The sequence below is a fragment of the Panulirus ornatus genome, chromosome 26, assembly GCF_036320965.1.
Source record: "Panulirus ornatus isolate Po-2019 chromosome 26, ASM3632096v1, whole genome shotgun sequence".
In the NCBI taxonomy this organism is placed as follows: Eukaryota; Metazoa; Arthropoda; class Malacostraca; order Decapoda; family Palinuridae; genus Panulirus; species Panulirus ornatus.
This window is the reverse complement of record NC_092249.1, coordinates 7,860,371-7,883,804: the sequence shown is the minus strand read 5'-3', so window position 1 is coordinate 7,883,804 and position 23,434 is coordinate 7,860,371. Positions and strand designations below refer to the sequence as shown.

The 23,434-nt window shown below is 42.9% G+C and overlaps 1 protein-coding gene across 5 annotated transcripts in view; it reads right to left on the bottom strand.

Annotated features, from left to right (window-relative positions):
* Window positions 1-23,434, bottom strand: part of LOC139757444 (uncharacterized) — a 979,032-nt gene that overhangs the window by 633,058 nt on the left and 322,540 nt on the right. For all 5 annotated transcript variants that reach the window (XM_071677964.1, XM_071677968.1, XM_071677965.1 and 2 more), the window contains exon 15: window positions 20,678-20,835. Coding sequence is in view for 1 of the 5 variants with exons in the window: in XM_071677968.1 (XP_071534069.1) it covers window positions 20,678-20,835 (158 nt within the window). In the remaining 4 variants the exon portion in view is untranslated. The remainder of the gene's footprint in view (window positions 1-20,677; window positions 20,836-23,434) is intronic.

Here is a 23,434-nt window from a genome sequence, read left to right as displayed (position 1 = left end):
AGAGCAAGGGAAAGGAGAGGAAGAGGAGGGAAGTGACACTTGTAGCAATAGTAGTAGTGCCAAGAGAGAGAAGCAGCAATAATTAGAGTGGCTTATAGCAGCGTCATAGTTAAGGTGAAGTGGCAGCGATCAACACAGGTAACATAATTCAGACACATTAAACCCAACCAGAGAATGGTAAGGTGACTCCACTTACAGATTACAGTGTTTTCATGCAATGTTAATGACATTACGATGGAACTCTTGTGACTTACGTTAGATTATTTAAGTCTTCTTCCTTCTACTGTTCACGATCATACATCTAAGAGTGATATAACCAGATGATGCCTTTTTGAAGGTGTACGCAAGACGACCCTATTGAAACTGCTATTACAGCTAGTACTATCCTGATATATATTAACAACCATTCACACATTTTCACTAAATTTCAATTTCGAGCTTTTCTTCTCAACGTGAACACACAGTGTACATTTGTTTATATAATCCTTTCTCGAGAACAGGATTCGAACCTCTGCCATATGCGTGGTAGATGGAGAGGTAACTACTGGGCTATAAGGCCCATAGCCTAGTCATTACGTCCCCATCTCCCCACGTAAATGGCAGCAGTTCGAATCCAGGTGTCAGGAGGGTATTGTATGTTCACATGAGCTGCACGTTTATTGCACCATATGTTCGTGTGTGTGAGTGTGTATGTGTGTGTGTGTATATATATATATTCACCTCCCTAACAACCCCATCCATAAAGAAATTTATATATATATATATATATATTTTTTTTTTTTTTTTTTTATACTTTGTCGCTGTCTCCCGCGTTTGCGAGGTAGCGCAAGGAAACAGACGAAAGAAATGGCCCAACCCCCCCCCATACACATGTACATACACACGTCCACACACGCAAATATACATACCTACACAGCTTTCCTTGGTTTACCCCGGACGCTTCACATGCCTTGATTCAATCCACTGACAGCACGTCAACCCCTGTATACCACATCGCTCCAATTCACTCTATTCCTTGCCCTCCTTTCACCCTCCTGCATGTTCAGGCCCCGATCACACAAAATCCTTTTCACTCCATCTTTCCACCTCCAATTTGGTCTCCCTCTTCTCCTCGTTCCCTCCACCTCCGACACATATATCCTCTTGGTCAATCTTTCCTCACTCATTCTCTCCATGTGCCCAAACCATTTCAAAACACCCTCTTCTGCTCTCTCAACCACGCTCTTTTTATTTCCACACATCTCTCTTACCCTTACGTTACTTACTCGATCAAACCACCTCACACCACACATTGTCCTCAAACATCTCATTTCCAGCACATCCATCCTCCTGCGCACAACTCTATCCATAGCCCACGCCTCGCAACCATACAACATTGTTGGAACTACTATTCCTTCAAACATACCCATTTTTGCTTTCCGGGATAATGTTCTCGACTTCCACACATTTTTCAAGGCTCCCAAAATTTTCACACCCTCCCCCACCCTATGATCCACTTCCGCTTCCATGGTTCCATCCGCTGACAGATCCACTCCCAGATATCTAAAACACTTCACTTCCTCCAGTTTTTCTCCATTCAAACTCACCTCCCAATTGACTTGACCCTCAACCCTACTGTACCTAATAACCTTGCTCTTATTCACATTTACTCTTAACTTTCTTCTTCCACACACTTTCATTCGCCACTTTTCTATCTATCATTTGCTTTCTCTTTGAAGTCTATCGTTGTGTGTTGTGTTGTTTCATTGTGACAACACGAGGAGTTAAGAGAAAAGGAGTGGAAGGAGAAATGGATGTACTTGGCTTGAAATTCCGGGAAGGAGGAGGAAAAAGAGCAAGGGAAAGGAGAGGAAGAGGAGGGAAGTGACACTAGTAGCAATAATAATAGTGTCAAGAGAGAAAAGCAGCAATAATTAGTGTGGCTTATAGCAGCGTCATAGTTAAGGTGAAGTGGCAGCGATCAACACAGGTAACGTAATTCAGACACATTAAGCCCAACCAGAGAATGGTAAGGTGACTCCACTTACAGATTACAGTGTTTTCGTGCAATGTTAATGACATTACGATGGAACTCTTGTGACTTACGTTAATTTATTTAAGTCTTTTTACTTCTACTGTTCACGAACATACATCTAAGAGCGATATAGCCAGAGATGATGCCTTTTTAATGGTGTACGTAAGAAGACCGTATTGAAACTGCTATTACTATCCTCATATATACACTAACAACCATTCACACATTCACACCTTCCCGTGGTGTGTGGTGTGTCCAGGCTACAGCATCTCTGTCCTCGACGTAATCATTTGTTGCTCTCATCATTTTTCCCGACGAGCGTTAATGATGAGACGCCTCCTGTCAGAGAGGTGACGGCTTTTGGCCAGACTAAACCCGTATATCTCCTCTTCCTTCGACTCTTCGCCGTTTCCCGCATTAATAAATACAGCGCTATGGACACACGGGGTAGAAAGGCCGCATGTGTGTGTGTGTGTGTGTGTGTGTGTGTGTGTGTGTGTGTGTGTGTGTGTGTGTGTGTGTGTGTGTGTGCCTCGACCAGCGAGAATGAAACTGGTGATAAAAGTGACGCTTTATGTGGGAAGCATCCAAGGAAATTGAAAGGAGAGGAGGAGGAGGAGGAGGAGGAAGAGGAGGAGGAGGAGGAGGAGGAGTAGGGAGGAAGATGCTGGGTTATTAAGGTGAAGAGGAAGATCAAGAGGAAGACAGGGAGTGGAAAAGAATGAGGCGAAAGGCGGGGGGGGGTGTGTGTGTGTGTGTGTGTGTGTGTGTGTGTGGAGACTCGTGTAAAACTCAATGGAAGAAAGATTTTACAGCGAAGACAAAATGAGAAAATATGGAGAAAGTTATTAATAGAAAACTAATCCATGAAAGAAGGATCGAAAAATGGGGGAGAAAAATGAAAGAAGGAGGGAAATTTTGCTATAATGAAAGGTATGAATTACAAATCGAGATGCAAATGAAAAGAATGAATGAGGGACAGAAGAGGGTGAATGAAATATGAAAGAGGGGAATTCTAGCCATAATGAAAGACATGAATGAAAAATCCATCCAAGAATGAAAAGAATGATTGAAGGAGAGAAAAGGATTAGCGGGGGAAAAGAAGGAGGGATAGAGAGAGAAAAATGAGGTAATGACGAATGAGGGATAATTTTCAAAGCAAGGAATGGACTCCATTATAACGTACCGTACTGCTGGAAGGAGGGCTTCGAGTCAGGCACGGGCGCCTTTCCAGGGAACAGGATCCCTGAACAAAGTGATAAAGAAGGTAAAGGAATAAAAACTTACCATGCTGCGGAAAGGAGGGCTGGTTTGTGTGCGAGGCACTGGTGTGCGTGAATGGAACAGAACACTCAAGGCACAATAGTGATAAAAAAGATATACGATAAATGACTATAAAGAATATCAATTGGGGAGGAAGTAGAACTTATGGTAGATGAGGGAACGGAGGAACGGTAATCCGAAAGATTTCCGAGAACGTGTGAACAGGGAAGGAAGGAAACGCCAAAAGATGAACGAAATGAGAACGGAACAGCTGACAGATGGTTCCTTCGAGGAGGAAGCTTGAGAACAGATAAGTGGTTCTGAGCAAACCAGGGGAAAAGCTCTTGAAGGTGAGAATCAGGAGGGTGGTGGCGACACTGAGAGGGTCAAATTCACAATTCTCGAATGTGACAACACCCAAGGACTCCGTCAATGAGGGAAGATGATGAGGGACACGACAACTTTCAATGATAAGCGAAGATGATGAGGGACACGACAACTTTCAATGATAAGCGAAGATGATGAGGGACACGACAACTTTCAATGATAAGCGAAGATGATGAGGGACACGACAACTTTCAATGATAAGCGAAGATGATGAGGGACACGACAACTTTCAAGAAATGATAAGCGAAGATGATGAGGGACACGACAACTTTCAATGATAAGCGAAGATGATGAGGGACACGACAACTTTCAATGATAAGCGAAGATGATGAGGGACACGACAACTTTCAAGAAATGATAAGCGAAGATGATGAGGGACACGACAACTTTCAAGAAATGATAAGCGAAGATGATGAGGGACACGACAACTTTCAAGAAATGATAAGCGAAGATGATGAGGGACACGACAACTTTCAAGAAATGATAAGCGAAGATGATGAGGGACACGACAACTTTCAATGATAAGCGAAGATGATGAGGGACACGACAACTTTCAAGAAATGATAAGCGAAGATGATGAGGGACACGACAACTTTCAAGAAATGATAAGCGACGGATGACGGTCATAAAATGAAATGTCTTTCGATATTCTGAAGCCACACGATGAACTACAATCATCAAAAAAATGACTTTGTCGGTGAACTCAAAGTCAAGATGGCAAAGACGAATTTCGTAAGTGTTATCTTAGAGCCAGTGGAATGTATCCTCAACCCTATCCTCGAACCCGGAGCCAATACTTAAGTGTGTCAACTGAAGCACAATGGGATAATCAGGTAACAGAAGACCTGATGGTCTACGAGGAGGTTATCTGCGGGAGGGGATGGTAGTATATGGGCAAGCCAGATAACAGAAGACGTGATGGTCTATGACAACTTAATCTGCTGGAGAACATGGGAGTACATGGGAAAGCCGGGTAACAGACCTGATGGTCTAGGACAAGTTTATCTGCTGGAGGACATAGGGAAAACCATTTAACAGACGACGAAATGGTCTGTGACGAGGTTATATGGTGGAGTACATAAGAAAACCATATCATAGAGGACCTGATGGCCCATGACAGGGTTATCTGCTTGAGGACATGGGAAAGCCATTTAAGAGGAGACCTGATGGACTAAGACGAGGACGCCTGGAGGGGAGCAATAATGCTCCCTATAACACAGGGAATAGAATAATGATGTCAAGCTGTGTAGCAGAAGTTGGTGCCGTGCCAGCGGATGTCATCAGGTCCTGCTGTTCAGTGTCTTTAAGGTGCTGTGAATCAGGGACAGCTTGCTTCCAAGAGGTGCTGCAAGCGAGGGAGTTGTGTATCTTGTGATTACGGAAGCTGATGTAGTCTTCATGTGAGATATAATGTTGAAAGATGAAGGGAAATAAGGAGTTAATGGAGCTAGGGTGATAATGTGACGTTAATGAAAGAGTGGGATAAAGATTATAGCATAAAGAAGAGAGTGGATTGTGGAAAGTAACACTGGAAGAGAGTGGGTCACACATACACACATTCAGACGCCCCAATCTGAGCATTTGAGGAGGATGAGAACTCCCTGCTCGACTCCTTCTTCTGCTTCAAACAGCAGAAGAGACGGAGCGATGAAGGAGACAGCAGAAGTAGAGACGAGAGTGGGATAAATGATGTAACAGTAAGAGAGAAACTGAGATGAAGGAAGCACAAGAAAAGTGGGAAGAAGGAAGCAGCTGTAGTAGAGTGGGATGAAGGAAGCAACAAGGGATGAGAGAGTGGAATGAACGAACCAGAAGCAGTAAAGGAGAGAAAGGGGTGAAGGAAGCTGCGCCAAAGGAGAAAATGAGATGGAGGAAGCATCAGTAAAGGAGAAAGTGGGATGAAAGAACAGCAGTAGAGGAGAAAGTGAGATTGGGATGAAGGAAACAGGAGAGAGGAATGAAGGAAGCAGCAGTAAAGAAGAATATGGGATGAAAGAAGAGGCATCAGTAAAGGAGAGAGTGATTATGGAGGCAGCAGCAGCAGCATCAGAGGCAAGTATCGAAGGCCTTAATACATCATCGACAGTCTATCCAAAAGCATTTCCTAAATGTAACATTTTTCAGACTCGTTCCAAAGCTGGAAAAAAAAATCTGTCATTCGCGAACAAATGCTAATGTCTCGCCCCATCTATCTTCCAACGAAGTGATCGCGTTCCATTCCATAGAGTTTTATTGTAAAAGTTGGGATTCATGACCTCTGACCCGTCACAATTTGAATGAAGGCTCGAATTGAAAACAGGGGAGGAGGAGTGAGAGCCCTGGACCGTCGTGTTCTCTGCCATGGATCAGGAACATTTGACAAATGATAAAGGGAGAGCGTCCAAGACACAAGGTCCCAGACCAATTGAATCAGTACGTACGTTCAATATTTACTCTTTGTCATGCCCCGAAAGATGATTCCTCGAGAGAGAGAGAGAGAGAGAGAGAGAGAGAGAGAGAGAGAGAGAGAGAGAATGATAGCTTGAGCTTTACCCTCCAAGGCTGCAAACATACAGTCTACATGATGGCGATAAAGACAGGCTTATCATCAGTGTAAACTGGAAACAAACGCCGCGCATCCCAAACTATCGTTCCCCCTATCACTTCGACTTTCTTGCAGTCCGATTGTTAGCAATATACATTTTTCTATCAAATCTTCTAATTGAATGATTTAGATTAAGAGAGCCGTTTATTTCATCTGTAGATGTCGACTACCTATCTATCTTGCTTGTCAAAAGCAACTGTCTATCGAAAAAAGAAAATCCCACGAGGAATCAATCTTCTTTTGGTCTGTCGTCCATTTGTTATGATCGTGCGAGTATCACCTTCGGCGAAAGTAAAATCTGTACTCTGACGTACCCACATACCTCGTAGTGAAAACATTTATTCTCAGTGTTTAGGTCATCAACATTACCCGCAATACAGGAGGGTTTGATCGTAGCGTTACAAGAATCCATTAGGCTCAGGGCCTCGATGACACTAACATGGACCCAGAGGAGAGGCGATTTGTTGACATGGGATCTGTAATGTACCAGAGGCCAGACTTTACACCCATCAGTGGCCAGGCTTCACACCCATCAGTGGCCAGGCTTCACACCCATCAGTGGCCAGGCTTCACACCCATCAATGGCCAGGCTTCACACCCATCAGTGGGCAGGCTTCACACCCATCAATGGCCAGGCTTCACACCCATCAATGGCCAGGCTTCACACCCATCAGTGGCCAGGCTTCACACCCATCAATGGCCAGGCTTCACACCCATCAATGGCCAGGCTTCACACTCACCAGTGGGCAGAATTCACACCCACCAGTGGGCAGACTTCACACCCACCAGTGAGCAGACTTCACACCCACCAGTGGGCAGGCTTCACACCCAGCAGTGGGCAGGCTTCACACCCAGCAGTGGGTAGGCTTCACACCCAGCAGTGGCCAGGCTTCACACCCACCAGTGACCAGTTTCATATATACCCGCAGCCTAGCTTCTCATGAGTGGGCAAACACTTTTACAGTGACTAAATCCCTCATCAGTAGCTAGAATCCTTATCTCTAACCAGTGTCATATGTGTCCATTTTTCCCAGTGGCCACGACTTTCGGCGGAACTTTCTTACACTGTTAAAAATTTGGTTCCTCTGTCATATTTCTAAGTTTTGCTTGCTAAAAATGTAGATCGAAAGGACATCATTTGTGTTTGTTTTTGTATGTTCGCTGAGATGGCTCTAGTTATAATCCAGGACATCTCTTTAACTGTGTACATTATATATATATATATAATGGTAGAGGATGTGTGGATCAGGTGTTTGCTTTGAAGAATGTATGTGAGAAATACTTAGAAAAGCAAATGGATTTGTATGTAGCATTTATGGATCTGGAGAAGGCATATGATAGAGTTGATAGAGATGCTCTGTGGAAGGTATTAAGAATATATGGTGTGGGAGGCAAGTTGTTAGAAGCAGTGAAAAGTTTTTATCGAGGATGTAAGGCATGTGTACGTGTAGGAAGAGAGGAAAGTGATTGGTTCTCAGTGAATGTAGGTTTGCGGCAGGGGTGTGTGATGTCTCCATGGTTGTTTAATTTGTTTATGGATGGGGTTGTAAGGGAGGTAAATGCAAGAGTCCTGGAAAGAGGGGCAAGTATGAAGTCTGTTGGGGATGAGAGAGCTTGGGAAGTGAGTCAGTTGTTGTTCGCTGATGATACAGCGCTGGTGGCTGATTCATGTGAGAAACTGCAGAAGCTGGTGACTGAGTTTGGTAAAGTGTGTGGAAGAAGAAAGTTGAGAGTAAATGTGAATAAGAGCAAGGTTATTAGGTACAGTAGGGGTGAGGGTCAAGTCAATTGGGAGGTGAGTTTGAATGGAGAAAAACTGGAGGAAGTGAAGTGTTTTAGATATCTGGGAGTGGATCTGTCAGCGGATGGAACCATGGAAGCGGAAGTGGATCATAGGGTGGGGGAGGGGGCGAAAATTTTGGGAGCCTTGAAAAATGTGTGGAAGTCGAGAACATTATCTCGGAAAGCAAAAATGGGTATGTTTGAGGGAATAGTGGTTCCAACAATGTTGTATGGTTGCGAGGCGTGGGCTATGGATAGAGATGTGCGCAGGAGGATGGATGTGCTGGAAATGAGATGTTTGAGGACAATGTGTGGTGTGAGGTGGTTTGATCGAGTAAGTAACGTAAGGGTAAGAGAGATGTGTGGAAATAAAAAGAGCGTGGTTGAGAGAGCAGAAGAGGGTGTTTTGAAATGGTTTGGGCACATGGAGAGAATGAGTGAGGAAAGATTGACCAAGAGGATATATGTGTCGGAGGTGGAGGGAACGAGGAGAAGAGGGAGACCAAATTGGAGGTGGAAAGATGGAGTGAAAAAGATTTTGTGTGATCGGGGCCTGAACATGCAGGAGGGTGAAAGGAGGGCAAGAAATAGAGTGAATTGGAGTCATGTGGTATACAGGGGTTGACGTGCTGTCAGTGGATTGAAGCAAGGCATGTGAAGCGTCTGGGGTAAACCATGGAAAGCTGTGTAGGTATGTATATTTGCGTGTGTGGACGTGTGTATGTACATGTGTATGGGGGGGGGCCATTTCTTTCGTCTGTTTCCTTGCGCTACCTCGCAAACGCGGGAGACAGCGACAAAGTATAAAAAAAAAAAAATATATATATATATTTCTTTCTTTTTCTTTCAAACTATTCGCCATTTCCCGCATTAGCGAGGTAGCGTTAAGAACAGAGGACTGGGCCTTTGAGGGAATACCCTCACCAGCCCAATTCTCTGTTCCTTCTTTTGGAAAATTAAAAAAAAACCGAGAGGGGAGGATTTCCAGCCCCCCGCTCCCTCCCCTTTAGTCGAATTCTACGACACGCAGGGAATACGTGGGAAGTATTCTTAATCCCCTATCCCCAGGGATAATATATATATATATATATATATATATATATATATATATATATATATATATATATATATATATATATATATATATATATATATATATATATATACATATATATATATATATATATATATATATATATATATATATATATATATATATATATATATATATATATATATATATATATATATATATATATATATTCCTATGAGTCCACGGGGAAAATGAAACACGATAAGTTCCCAAGTGCAATTTCGTGTAATAATCACATCATCAGGGGAGACACAAGAGAGAAGTATAACAGTCAGTTGATATACATCGAAGAGACGAAGCTAGGATGCCATTTGATAAACATGTGATTGTCCAGAACATACAACAAGCGTTCATAAACTTATCATTTTACAAATTTTATCAACAATAAAGTTATATATATATATATATATATCCCCTGGGGATAGGGGAGAAAGAATACTTCCCACGTATTCCCTGCGTGTCGTAGAAGGCGACTAAAAGGGAAGGGAGCGGGGGGCTGGAAATCCTCCCCTCTCGTTTTTTTTTTTTTTTTTTTTTTCCAAAAGAAGGAACAGAGAAGGGGGCCAGGTGAGGATATTCCCTCAAAGGCCCAGTCCTCTGTTCTTAGCGCTACCTCGCTAATGCGGGAAATGGCGAATAGTATGAAAAAAAAAAAAAAAAAAAAAAAAAAAAAAAAAAAAAATATATATATATATATATATATATATATATATATATATATATATATATATATAATTAATGAGATGGCCTAGATTAGGGCTCAGTTTCCCGTGTTATCTCAGCAAACCAAAAAGAAAACGTAACGCCATTTTATTCTACATCACCTTACGAAGCTCTGAATGTCAAAATACCTTTGGCTATAAGAATTCCCCCACCTCTTGTATACATGACTTCCCCGTTGGTAGATCCTGACTCCGTACTTTTAAGCGACTTATCTTTTTCTTTGCTGACGTGCCCATTAGAGGCGCATGCCTTTTGAGACGTGTGGCTCCTGCTCCTGCTGTAAGCTCTCGCGCTAATGTCGAGGCGAAGCGAAATGTGTTTTGGCTGGGCATCAAATCTGAACCTCGTTTTCTCTAGAAAGTAAGATTTTACTTCCTTGAATCCCTCTAATTGCGTTTTTTTGGATCGTTTTCTATGAGTGGAATCTCCCTTTTCATCATAAGTCTTATTACTGTCATGGGTAACGCTTCGAAACCAGAGCCCCTTATTCACAAAGAGACCTATAGACTTTCCCTTAGTTGCCTCTGACAAACTCATTTGGCCCTGGTTCTGCTCACTTACAGCACGTCTTCCCCTATATTCCACATCGTTCCAATTCTCTTTATCCCACGCATGCCTAACACCCTCCTGCGTGTTCAACCACCGTCTTTCACTCTTTCTGTCCATCTCGTACTCAGCCCTTCCCCTTTCATTGTCCCTCTTACATCTGACGAACGTCACACTAAGTGCAAAATTTTCACCATCTCTTCTCGAACCACTGGTCACCACTCTACCAGCCCACCCACCTCAAGGTCCAAGACACCCCCATCTGTCATCCTATCATTTAACACTAAGGATCTTAACCTGTGATCCATGTCCCATTTCCAATGGTCTAGAGAAGGAAAGATATCATCTCTAGTAACGGTTTAGGTGATATCATGTTTTACTGTTTGTGATTTCAGACCAGATATGGTGTTGGTTACATGCTGAGGGTGATCCACAGACACAGCAGGTGTCTCTTCAGTGCTCCACTGACATAAAGGGGCTAAGATCCCCTGGTCTAACACAACAATTCCTTTGAAATGCTCACTTCATCTTCACCTCTCTTGTTGCCTCGTACCACATCCCCATCTGTTCTTTCCAGGGATGGCTCTACCTGTTCTCTTGTTTTCCTAACACTATTCATTTTACGTTAGCTGAGGCAGTACAGGCAATTAAATGACCTAATCAAGACCATCTCATTTACACAAGAAATAGAAATTACGAAGTATCAAACAGTTTCGTATAATTCCATTACAATTACAGTACATCGTTCAGGCAATGAAATCATACGAAATGTATCGTACCCATAATCCGTTACCCATTTATCGACCAGCCTTGAGAAAGGATGAACACCTGGATTAGTTATGGGCCATCTGCCTAACCCTGAACTCGAACCCTGGCGGGTCCATGCATGATTCATATTCAGCAATGAAATAAATGTCACTACATCCTCTCTCTCTCTCTCTCTCTCTCTCTCTCTCTCTCTCTCTCTCTCTCTCTCTCTCTCTCTCTCTCTCTCTACTGACTGGGAGATATTTCGAAAGCCTTTTTTTAAGGGGGGGGGGGGGGTTAGCTATATGTCTCATATCAGCCTCAAACCAATAACAAGAACTTCTTTTCTATTCTGATTTTGGCACAACAGTAAATTTACTGACTAGTAGGGAAAAAAAAGAGACACTTAGTTTTACGTTTTCGTTCGTGCTTGAAGTACTGCGTCATTATGATTGTGTCCAGCGTGGGGACTAATGCATTATGAACTCAGTAATCGCCAGTCTGGATATATCGTTTCCCATTACTGTTTTTCATTTTCCATAAGAGTTCGGCATATGCAATCATTGCCCGTACTGTCGAAGAACGAGAGGCGCCTGATGGGGTCTTTCTAAATTACTTTTACCCAAACAGCACATTCTTCTGACGATTGTACCCATTAAGAGAGAAGATGAGCGAAGAGAGGTGCAGATTTCCAGAAGCTAAAGAGATGAGATGGATATTAAAACTCATTTTTATGTTCTTCCTATGTTGCCAAAGACGGCACATCTCATTTGCTCATTGGGACGTAGTTCGGGAAGTCGTGACGGCTTGCACAAAAGATGCTTGTGGCATGAGGAGCGTGGAAGGTGGGCAGATTAGAAAGGGTAGTGAGTGGTGGGATGAAGAGGTAAGATTATTAGTGAAAGAGAAGTGAGAGGCATTTGGACGAGTTTTGCAGGGAAATAGTGCAAATGACTGGGAGATGTGTAAAAGAAAGAGGTAAGAGGTCAAGAGAAAGGTGTAAAAGGTGAAAAAGAGGGCAAATGAGAGTTGGGTGAGAAAGTATCATTAAATTTTAGGGAGAATAAAAAGATGTTTTGGAAGGAGGTAAATAAAGCGCGTAAATAAAGTGGGAACATCGGTGAAGAGGCAAATGGGGAGGTAATAACAAGTATTGGTGATTAGAGAAAGGAGATGGAGTGAGTATTTCGAAGGTTTGTTTAATGTGTTAGATGATAAGAGTGGTAGATATAGGGTGGTTTGGTCGAGGTGGTGTGCGAAGTGAGAGGGTCAGGGAGAATGGTTTGGTAAACAGAGAAGAGGTAGTGAAAGCTTTGCGGGCTTGGATGGTATTGCAGTGGAATTTATTTAAAAATGGGATGGCTGTGTTGCCGACTGGTTGGTGAGGATATTCAATGTATGTATGGTAGAGTTGACAGAGATGTTCTGTGGAAGGTATTAAGAGTATATTGTGTGGGAGGCAACTTGCTAGAAGCAGTTAAAAGTTTTTATCGAGGAAGAGAGTAGGAAGAGAGGAATGTGATTGGTTCCCAGTGAATGTCAGTTTCCGGCAGGGGTGCGTGATATCTTCATGGCTGTTTAATTTGCTTATGGATGGGGTTGTTGGGCAGATGAATGCAACGGTTTTGGAGAGAGGGGCAAGTATGCAATCTGTTGTGGATGACATGGCTTGGGAAGTGAGTCAGTGGCTGTTCGCTGATGAAACGGCACTGGTGACTGATTCGCGTGAGAAACTGCAGAAGCTAGTGACCGAGTTTGTTAAAGTGTGTGAAAGAAGAAAGCTGAGAGTAAATGTGAATAAGAACAAGGTTATTGGGTACAGTTGGGTTGAGGGACAAGTCAACTGTTAGGAAAGTTTTAATGGAGAAAAAATGGAGGAAGTGAAGTGTTTTAGATATCTGGGAGTGGATTTGGCAGCGGATGGAACCATCGAAGGGGAAGCGAGTCACAGGGTGGGGGAGGGGTTAAAGGTTTTGGGGTGTTGAGGAATGTGTGGAAGGCGAGAACATTATTTCGGAAAGCAAAAATGGGTATGTTTGAAAGAATAGTGGTTCCAACAATGTTATGTGCTTGCGAGGAGTGGGCCTATAAATAGGGTTGTTCGGAGGAGGGTGGATGTGCTGGAAATGAGATGTTTGAGGTCAATATGTGGTGTGAGGTGGTTTGATCGAGTAAGTACTGAAAGGGTAAGAGAGATGTGTGGTAATAGAAAGAGTGTGGTTGAGAGAGCAGAAGAGGGTGTGTGGTTTGGTCACATGGAGAGAATGAGTGAAGAAGGATTGAAAAAGAGGATATATGTGTCAGAGGTGGAGGGAACGAGAAGTGAGAGACCAAACTGGAGGTGGAAGGATGGAGTGAAAAGGATTTTGAGCGATCGGGGCCTGAAAATGCAGTATGTAAAAGGCGTGCAAAGAAGAGTGAACTGGAACGATGTGGTATATCGGGGACGACGTTCTGTCAATGGATTGAACTAGGGCATGTGAAGCGTCTGGGATAAACCATGGAAAGTTTTGTAGGGCATGGATGTGGAAAGGGAGCTGTGGTTTCGGTAATTTTACATGACAGCTAGACTGAGTGTGAACGAATGTGGCCTTTGTAATCTTTTCCAAGCGCTACCTCGCGCGTGTGTGGGGGGAGGGGGTGTCATTTCATGTGTGGTGGGGTGGCGACGGATATGAATAAAGGCAGCAAGTATGTAAACACGTTTACCAAATGGCGTCCTAACTTCGTCTACTTCGATGTATATCAACTGACTGTTATATTTCTCTCTTGTGTCTCCCCTGATGATGTGATTATTACACGAAAGTGCACTTGGGATCTTTTCGTGTTTCATTTTTTCCCGTGGACTTATAGGAATATATATATATATATATATATATATATATATATATATATATATATATATATATATATATATATATATATATATATATCTTAGCTTAAGACAGGCATCAAATGAACGTATCGACCAGACCCAAAGTAAGGCTTAACAGCTGGGTTGACTCTCGACCTGCTGCCACGACCAGGGTTCGAACTCATTCGGATTCGACCCAGGACTTGCCCATACCTGAGTTTCGGTCAGTGACGCTAACCAATTCACCACGGAGGCTCATAAATAATCAGAAGTGCAGAGGGTGACAACGCTGCGTGTACAGGTTTTTCTGACACCTTCCCTGATCAGATTCATAGACCCTGACACCAACACTCCAGTCTCCTCTTAGTAGCTATCATTTTTCTTCACATTCTGTGTCCTTCAGTCTCATCAATGAAAAGGATATTGTAACATGTGTTCTCTCGGCTTCTTGATACTTAACGTTTGTGAGAAATCTAAGAGACAGTACCGGACTCCATTTAGCGAAGGCAGCGAGTGAAAAGTCACCTTTGGCGAGTCTGCATTATCCTCATCAGTGAAGTAAAGGAAGTAGAGTATCCTCGAGGAACAGTTCATTCTAAAGGAATCCATCACTACTCTGCTAATAGCACGTAGCGCAGCAACTTTGTGGTTGCAGCAGCACCACCACCACAGATGGCAGTCTGGGGATCATGGATAAGAACAGAGTGACGAGAAGAAACTCGATATTTCTCAAGATCTTCTGATCCTTGTCCGCTACACACATAAGCTGTATACACACTGAGAGTGTTTGAGGTTGTGGAAAGATCTCCAGCACTGGTCTCCACAACGTCTCCTCCAGGGGTTGAGGAGTATAATGATCGTCATTTTCCTGAAGGTGCTGTTGTCGAAACTAACGCAAGGACGAATAGGGTTCCGAGTATTTTGGCTTCCCAACTTTCGTTGCTGTTTTTTTGACCATTTTTGTTTTTCACTAAGTGTGGCATCCGACCCCTAAACCTTGACAACCCACAGAAGACGATTGGTTTCCTTCACATCATCCTCCTTCTTCCAATTGCTTCATTCTTTACGTTCATGTGGAATATAATTCATATTTCCTACTATCCTTTGGTCATTCCATTGATAAAGTTCCTATGCTTATTTTTCCTTGGCAACTACTACTTGAAGACGGTGTTTGACGACACGTATTTCACTTCTGTACCACTTAACTGTAATGCCTTGAATCAACTTTCTCAGTGGAGGGGAAGAAAAAAAAAATGCGTGTCCATCATCCTCCGTCTTTGATGTCGTTTAATTAGCGTCGTTTAAACGCCCGTGATATCATCCTGGTCCATAATGCGTCTCTTTTGACACCCGTGGGAACACAGAGGCACCGGCCCCTGCAGTGGCGAGCCATTATCACCTCGCTGGACAACAAAGGCTTGGGAGAGAAGCTCCTGCTCTCCTGCAACCTCTAATGCCTCAGACATTGTGTGTGTGTGTGTGTGTGTGTGTGTGTGTGTGTGTGTGTGTGTGTGTGTGTGTCAGGCTCACACCCGCACCAGCTGTCTCTCAAGGTCCTCAGGCACACGGGCATCCACGACACAAAAGGTCGCTCCCATTGTCGCAAGGATTGTGAAGGGAAATGATAATTTCTTATATCATGAAAAAGTGTTGGTAATGCGATGACTTTGAGGGCGATTATGTGGCTCTCTGTGTTACCAATGTGTGTGTGTGTGTGTGTGTGTGTGTGTGTGTGTGTGTGTGTGTGTGTGTGTGTGTGTGTGTGTGTGTGTGTGTGTGTTTTATTGTACATACATTTATGAAACGTCTTATTTATATCTATATTCTAACGCTCTTTGTCTTCATTCGTGCACAAAACAGGGTGCTGACGCCTTGGTACATTCAATATATATATATATATATATATATATATATATATATATATATATATATATATATATATATATATATATATATATATATATTTTATATATATATATATATATATATATATATATATATATATATATATATATATATATATATATATATATATATATATATATTATCCCTGGGGATAGGGGAAAAAGAATACTTCCCACGTATTCCCTGCGTGTCGTAGAAGGCGACTAAAAGGGAAGGGAGCGGGGGACTGGAAATCTTCCCCTCTCGTTTTTTTTTTTTAATTTTCCAAAAGAAGGAACAGAGAAGGGGGCCAGGTGAGGATATTCCCTCAAAGGTCCAGTCCTCTGTTCTTAACGCTACCTCGCTAACGCGGGAAATGGCGAATAGTATGAAAGAAAAAAAAAAAAAAAAAAAATATATATATATATATATATATATATATATATATATATATATATATATATATATATATATATACATACAAACCTCCAACAGCGGCCAGGCCCATAGCCTAGCGGTTAGCATTCCCGCCTCTTGCACAGGGGTCCTTGGGTTCGATCCTGGCTGTTAGAGGTTTGTATGTTCTATGAAGGTGCGCGTTTCTATGCACTATGTTCGTATACATACACATGTACATAATTCATTCTTGTTGCCTTTATTCATTCTCGTCGCCACCCCGCTACAGATGATTTGTCACCTCCCCCCCCTCTCCCCCTGCACACGCGCGAGGTAGCGCTAGGATAAGACAACAAAGGCACATTCGTTCACACTCGGTCTCTAGCTGCCATGTATAATGCACCGAAACCACAGCTCCCATTCCACATCTACGCCCTACAGAACTTTCCATGGTTAACCCCAGGCGCTTCACATGCCCTGGTTCACTCCACCGGTATACCACACCGTTCCAATTCACTCTATTCCTTGCACGCCTTCCACCCTCCTACATGTTCGGACCCCGATCACTCAGAATCTTTTTCACTCCATCTTTCCACCTCCAATTTGGTCTCCCAATTCTCCTTCTCTCCACCTGACACATATATCCTCTTGGTCAATCTTTTCTCACTCATTCTCTCCATGTGACCAAACCATCTCAACACACCCTCTCCTGCTTTCTCAACCACACTCTTTTTATTACCACACATTTCTCTTAACGTTTTATTACTTACTCGATCAAACCAACTCACACCACATATTGTCCTCAAACATCTCATTTCCAACATATCCACCCTCCTCCGCATAACCCTATCTATAGTCCAGGTTGTAACAGGCTGGGAGATCGGGAGCTTGTGTGTGTGTGTGTGTGTGTGTGTGTGTGTGTGTGTGTGTGTGTGTGTGTGTGTGTGTGTGTGTGAGTGTGTTGTGTAGTTTTAGGTGCATCTCTGTCACTCTTTACGTAAACATGTCGGATCCAGGCAACAGCGAGATCTGATTAGGGGATACGAAGTTGTCAAGTCTGTCCAACTTTGCAAGACCTCTTAGCGGGATTAACGTGTAGTGCCTCGTTTTCTATTAGGAATCTAGTTAATACGAAGGAAGACTTAAAAGTTTCATGAACAGAAAAACTGGGAAAAGAATTGAGCTGTCAAAAACAGTAAGACCTCTTTGTTGCCAAGGTTTAGAATAATAATAGGCCTTGGTCAGCCTAAGCCTCACTAACGTAATGAGAGATTTCCCAGTTAAGGATATGATCTCATGTTGTTTCGTTAATAGTGAGTGAAATATAAAACTGTAAGAACAATAGAAGTGACGTGGTGTTTAAGTGCCTTCATGATTTGTCTCAAGGGTGTAGTTTCAATTTAGTAGTAAGAGTAAAAAGAGTCAAACTCACGAGACTTGGAAGTGACAGGTGTAGACCCCGTTGCTCATCAACGTGAGATGAAGGGTATTCCAGTACATAGTATTCGAATGGTCACTTCCCTATTAGAGGCGATCATAGCCGAGCGGTAGCGCTCCCTCCTGTCGCGCAGGGGTCCCAGGTTCGATCCTGGCTGTTGGAGGTTTGTATGTTCTATGAAAGTGCGCGTTCATGTGCACTTTGTTCATATATATATATATATATATATATATATAGAGAGAGAGAGAGACAGACAGACAGACAGACAGACAAGATAAATGGATAAGATAATCATGGATCAAGGAAGAGTCTATGGATAAGTACTGTACATCCATACGTCTCGTCTCCAGAATCGTCAGTCATTCCTCACGTACAGACACTCCGTAGCAGCGCAGAACCCCCCGTCGTGCATGTCTCCACAAACTTTCTAATGGTCCAGCAAAACCAGCCGTAAATGCTTGAACACGAGGGGTTGGTGGGCCCGCGTAGCTAACCCCAGGGGTGAAGGAATAATCCTCCAGACTTGTGACTCACGTCCCAACGACTCATGAATAAGATAACAGGAGCAAGCATTAAGAGTTCTGGTGTTACTCTCCCGCTAGAAGTGTTAATGTTTAATATCGTCATGTCCCTTCTCTTTCTTTTTCGCCTAATCGCTCGTGGCCACAAGTTATTACATAATTCATTTCTCCCTCCATCTTCGTAATATATACACACACACACATATATATATATATATATATATATATATATATATATATATATATATATATATATATATATATATATATATATATTCATTTTTCTTACCATTCGCCATTTCCCGCGTTAGCGAGGTAGCGTTAAGAACAGAGGACTGGGCCTTTGAGGGAATATCCTTACCTGCCCCTTTTCTCTGTTCCTTCTTTTGGAAAATTAAAAAAAAAAAAAAAAGAGAGGGGAGGATTTCCAGCCCCTCCGCTCCTTTCCCTTTTAGTTGCCTTCTACGACACGCAGGGAATACGTGGGAAGTATTCTTTCTCCTCTTTGGCAAAATATATATATATATACATATATATCGGAAATGATCACAACTGAGCGGTTGATCAAGTATATTCCTGTACGTCCACGGGGGATATGAAATACGACAAGTTCCCGAGTACACTTCCGTGTAATTATCACATCAACAGGAGATGCAAGGAAGGTCTCTAACAGTCAGTTGATATACGACGAAGAGACGTAGCGTCCTAGTCCTGGAAGCCCCTTAATACGCCTTTCTTGCTTGTGCAGTGTGTGTGTGTGTGTGTGTGTGTGTGTGTGTGTGTGTGTGTGTGTGTGTGTGTGTGTGTGTGTGTGTGTGGCAGTATTTCCACCTCGTAAAGGATGCGTGACGCAACAGTGAGACCCGTGAGTCAGCCAGTGTTGCGGAGAGATGCTGTTTTAAGCTAATCTTTGTTGGGGGTTTGGCTACCTGGCTGCCACACAGATGTTCCAGGGATCGATGCCCAGGGTATTGTGGAAAAAGTTTACAATAATATATATACATATATATATAGGTCTTACCGGACTCCACTTGCAGAAGGTTGCAACGCAATTAAAAAGTCACCTTTGTCGAAGCTATATCATTGGGGATGCAGTCTTGTCAAACGAAGTGCTTATTCAAAGGAGTCTACCTTTCCTTGCTACCGCAAGTAGTGCAGCCCTCCTCTGCAGGAACCTTTCGAAAGGTCCTGGGTAACACCAGGACTCTTTCATAGAAATTGGACCTGGGTAATAATAATAATATGAAGAAGAAAAATAATAACAGACATATCTGGACAATCCTTCTCTAATATCCTGAAGGAAACTTTCCATTCTAAACAAGATATTATACGAGAGGAGGGTAGGTGGTCAGTGGCCCAGTGGGTGTTGTCGCTAATCAAAAGTTTCCCCCCCAGACTCCTGGACTATTATTTACCCGTGTCCTGAGCACATGAAATATTTCGAATTGAAAGTGCCTGAGGCTCCCTCTCATCGTACCCAATTTCAGTCCCTTAAAAATGTTGTTTGAAGGGAACGGAGGACCCTCGCTCTACTGTAGACCTACAGCGGCAAAAAGACTCGTTCTGACCATAAAAACAAATATGTAAATAATGGGTTTTATTGAATGAAGGCAGCCATTTGGCTGAAAATACATGGATGTCACGGAAGTGGGAAGCCGTAATAGTTACCAGTTGAAAATACACTGGAGTTACAGAGCTGGGAAGTCATGGTAGTTACTGGTTCATTCATCATAAAAGAGCTCAAGATCAAAGTGGGGCTGGATAGTTGTGGCCACGGTTTGGATAAGCACGTGAGTGAGGTGCGTCTAGACATCCAGGATGGCTGATATACAAGAAGGTTTACAATACAAGAGTACTATGATTCATACATTATGAACTTGAGCGAACATTACGTGGTGAACAGTCTGAGAGATGTAAATACATGTAAATAAACACATGTCTCGACTTCCTCGTTGTTAGCTATGGACGTTCTCATATCTTTGGGCCAGACAGACAGCTGCCTGATCCTGTGTCGTGAAAACCATTACAAACCTCTGCTCAAGCGTTCGATACCATATATGTCCCTGTGTATAGAGATCAAGAGATTCCCCTCAAGCAGTAAGAACCGAATGAAGGATTCCTTCAAGCAGCAAGCAGAAAATAAAGGTTTCCTTCAAGCAGCAATAAGGAAATAAAGGATTCCCTCAAGCAGCTATAAGGAAAGAGAGGATCTCTTCAGAAAACAGACGCAAGATAATGGTTTCCTTCAAGTAGAAATAATAAACAATTGATCTTCTCTTACTGCCAGCTCGGAGGATTGAAGGATATACAATAACAAGCACCTTTCATCCCAGTATTCGTAGACGTAAAAAAAGTAGTAAGTAGAGAAGAGGTCAACTTAGAATTTAGTAAACTTCTCTTAAGTGACGCGAGATGTCCCTCTAACCAGAACACATCAGCACTTACTTGATTTATCAGATCACATCCTGCGTTCGTGGCGTACAGGTCAACGCTGCTGACCGCGACGAATTTAAGGGCCGCCCGAGGTCGACCCCACGTAGGTTCGAATCGTGGGTTTGGCAGTCGGCCTACACCCAGTGCTGGTGTTCGTCCTCCCCTCGAGCCTGGAAGATAAATGAGTACCTAGCTTGGGCTGCTGTGTGTAATTGTAAGTGTTTATACACATATAAGAGTAGAGACATAGTACATATATACAAGGTTGACAGACGGGGCAACACGAGTGTAAAACTCTCCCCCCGTAACACACAAACACACACACACACACACACACACACACACACACACACACAAGGCACAGAGCAACTCCACACATTCGTTACACTTGTGGTGTAGTGGTTAGCGTTCCTGATCGTGATGCATTCACGGGCCGCCCCAGGGTCGAGAGCATAGGTTCGAATTCTGGTTGCGATAGTCGGTCCACATTCAAACCTAGCTGTTCGTCCACCCTTACGGGTTGGTCGATAAACGGGTACCCAATACAAGCTTGGGTACATATATATATATATATATATATATATAGAGAGAGAGAGAGAGAATACTTCCCACGCATTCCCTGCGTGTCGTAGAAGGCGACTAAATGGGAAGGAAGCGGGGGCTGGAAATCCTCCCTTTTCGTTTTTAGTTTTCCTAAAGAAGGAACAGAGGAGGAGGCCAAGAGAGGATATTCCCTCAAAGGCTCAGTCCTCTGTTCCTAACGCTACCTCGCTAACGCGGGAATTGGCGAATAGTATGAAATTTATATATATATATATATATATATATATCATACAAACCTCCAACAGCCAGGATCGAACCCGGGACCCCTGTGCAAGAGGCAGGCATGCTAACCGATAGGCTATGGGACTGTATAATAGGAAACAACTATTCGAAATACTAAGTACTCGAATACCCTTCGTCTCACAATGGTATAGACCCCGTTGCTCACCATTGTGAGACGAAGGGTATTCGAGTACTTAGTATTTCGAATAGTTGTTTCCTATTATACAGTCCCATAGCCTAGCGGTTAGCATGCCTGCCTCTTGCACAGGGGTCCCGGGTTCGATCCTGGCTGTTGGAGGTTTGTATGTTCTATGAAGGTGCGCGTTCATATGCACTTTATTCGTATATATATATATATATATATATATATTGGATATCATTTCATTATACTTTGTCGCTGTCTCCCGCGTTAGCAAGGTAGCGCAAGGAAACACCCGAAAGAATGGACCAACCCACACGCACATATACATACCTATACATTTCAACGTATACATACATATACATACACAGACATATACATATATAAACGCGAGGTAGCGCTAGTTAAAGACAACAAAGGCCACATTCGTTCACGCTCAGTTTTTAGCTGTCATGTGTAATGAACCGAAACCACAGCTCCCTTTCCACATCCAGTCCCCACAAAACCTTCCATGGTTTACCCCTGACGCTTCACATGCCCTGGTTCAATCCATTGACAGCACGTTCACCCCGGTATACCACATCATTCCAATTCACTCTATTCCTTGCACGCCTTTCAATCTCCTGTATGTTCAGGTCACGATCGCTCAAAATCTTTTTCACTTCATCCTTCCACTTCCAATGTGGCCTCCCACTTCTCGTTCCCCCCACCTCTGACACATACATCCTCTTTGTCAATCTTTCCTCACTCATTCTCTCTATGTGACTAAACCATTTCAATACACCCTCTTCTGCTCTCTCAACCACACTCTTTTTATCACCAAACATCTCTCTTACCCTTTCATTACTTACTCGATCAAGCCACCTCACACCTCATATATAAAGCGTTAATGAGATGGTCATTCATCAGGGATTCATTGACCCGAACCGCCTAAGTTAACATAGAAAATAATATGTTTTACTGTGATTGTGGCACAAACTACGCACACTAGCTCCCAGCTGCTTCCGTTCGAATTAAGCTCATGAAACGTTCTCAATCTCTATCTTGCCACTCTACAATAAGTCGGAGTACAAACAGAACCATCTTCACTTGTTTCCTGCCACTTGAAGAAAACCTTGAATTGCACGAAGCATTCAAGCAGAAAAGAAAATGTGAAATCAGAAACAAGGAGGGGTATAAAGGATAGTTTAAGCGGTTTTTGAGACAAAAAAAAAAAAAACTGCTTTTCAAACAGGGTTAAGACAGCAGTTGCGAAAGTTGTTAAAAGGCATTGGTATGCAGTGAGTTTACGTAAATGAGACCAGATTACCTGGTGTTGCACACAAAATCATGGTGTTTGACGCTGTGAAAGAGATATTCAAATTCAGAAGTATTCAGTCATGTACAAGGCTGCATTTGGAGATAGACATAGGAGTCAGGATGCACTTGAAGATAGACACACGAGTCAGCAGAACGACTTTATTCGTTCTTTAGTTGTTTGCATTCATTCTTTAGTTGTCATGTGTAATGTTGCGACACCACATAATGGGAGGGAGCTGGGGTTTAGGTGCACTGCGCTCTTTCTTTCGTCTGTTCCCAGTGCTACCTCTCTAACACGAGAAACGAAGATCTATGAGGGAATAGATATACATAATTCATGAAAGGGGGATATGCAAGCGTGCTTGGAAAAGCGCCGAGCAATCCCTCTAATAAAGACTTTCAATGAAAGAAAAACTCGGTGACAGTAATTTTCAACAGTCCATTGGTTCAGCACACACCACTGCTCTCCTCACCATTACCCCAAGACACAGATGGGCCATACAATG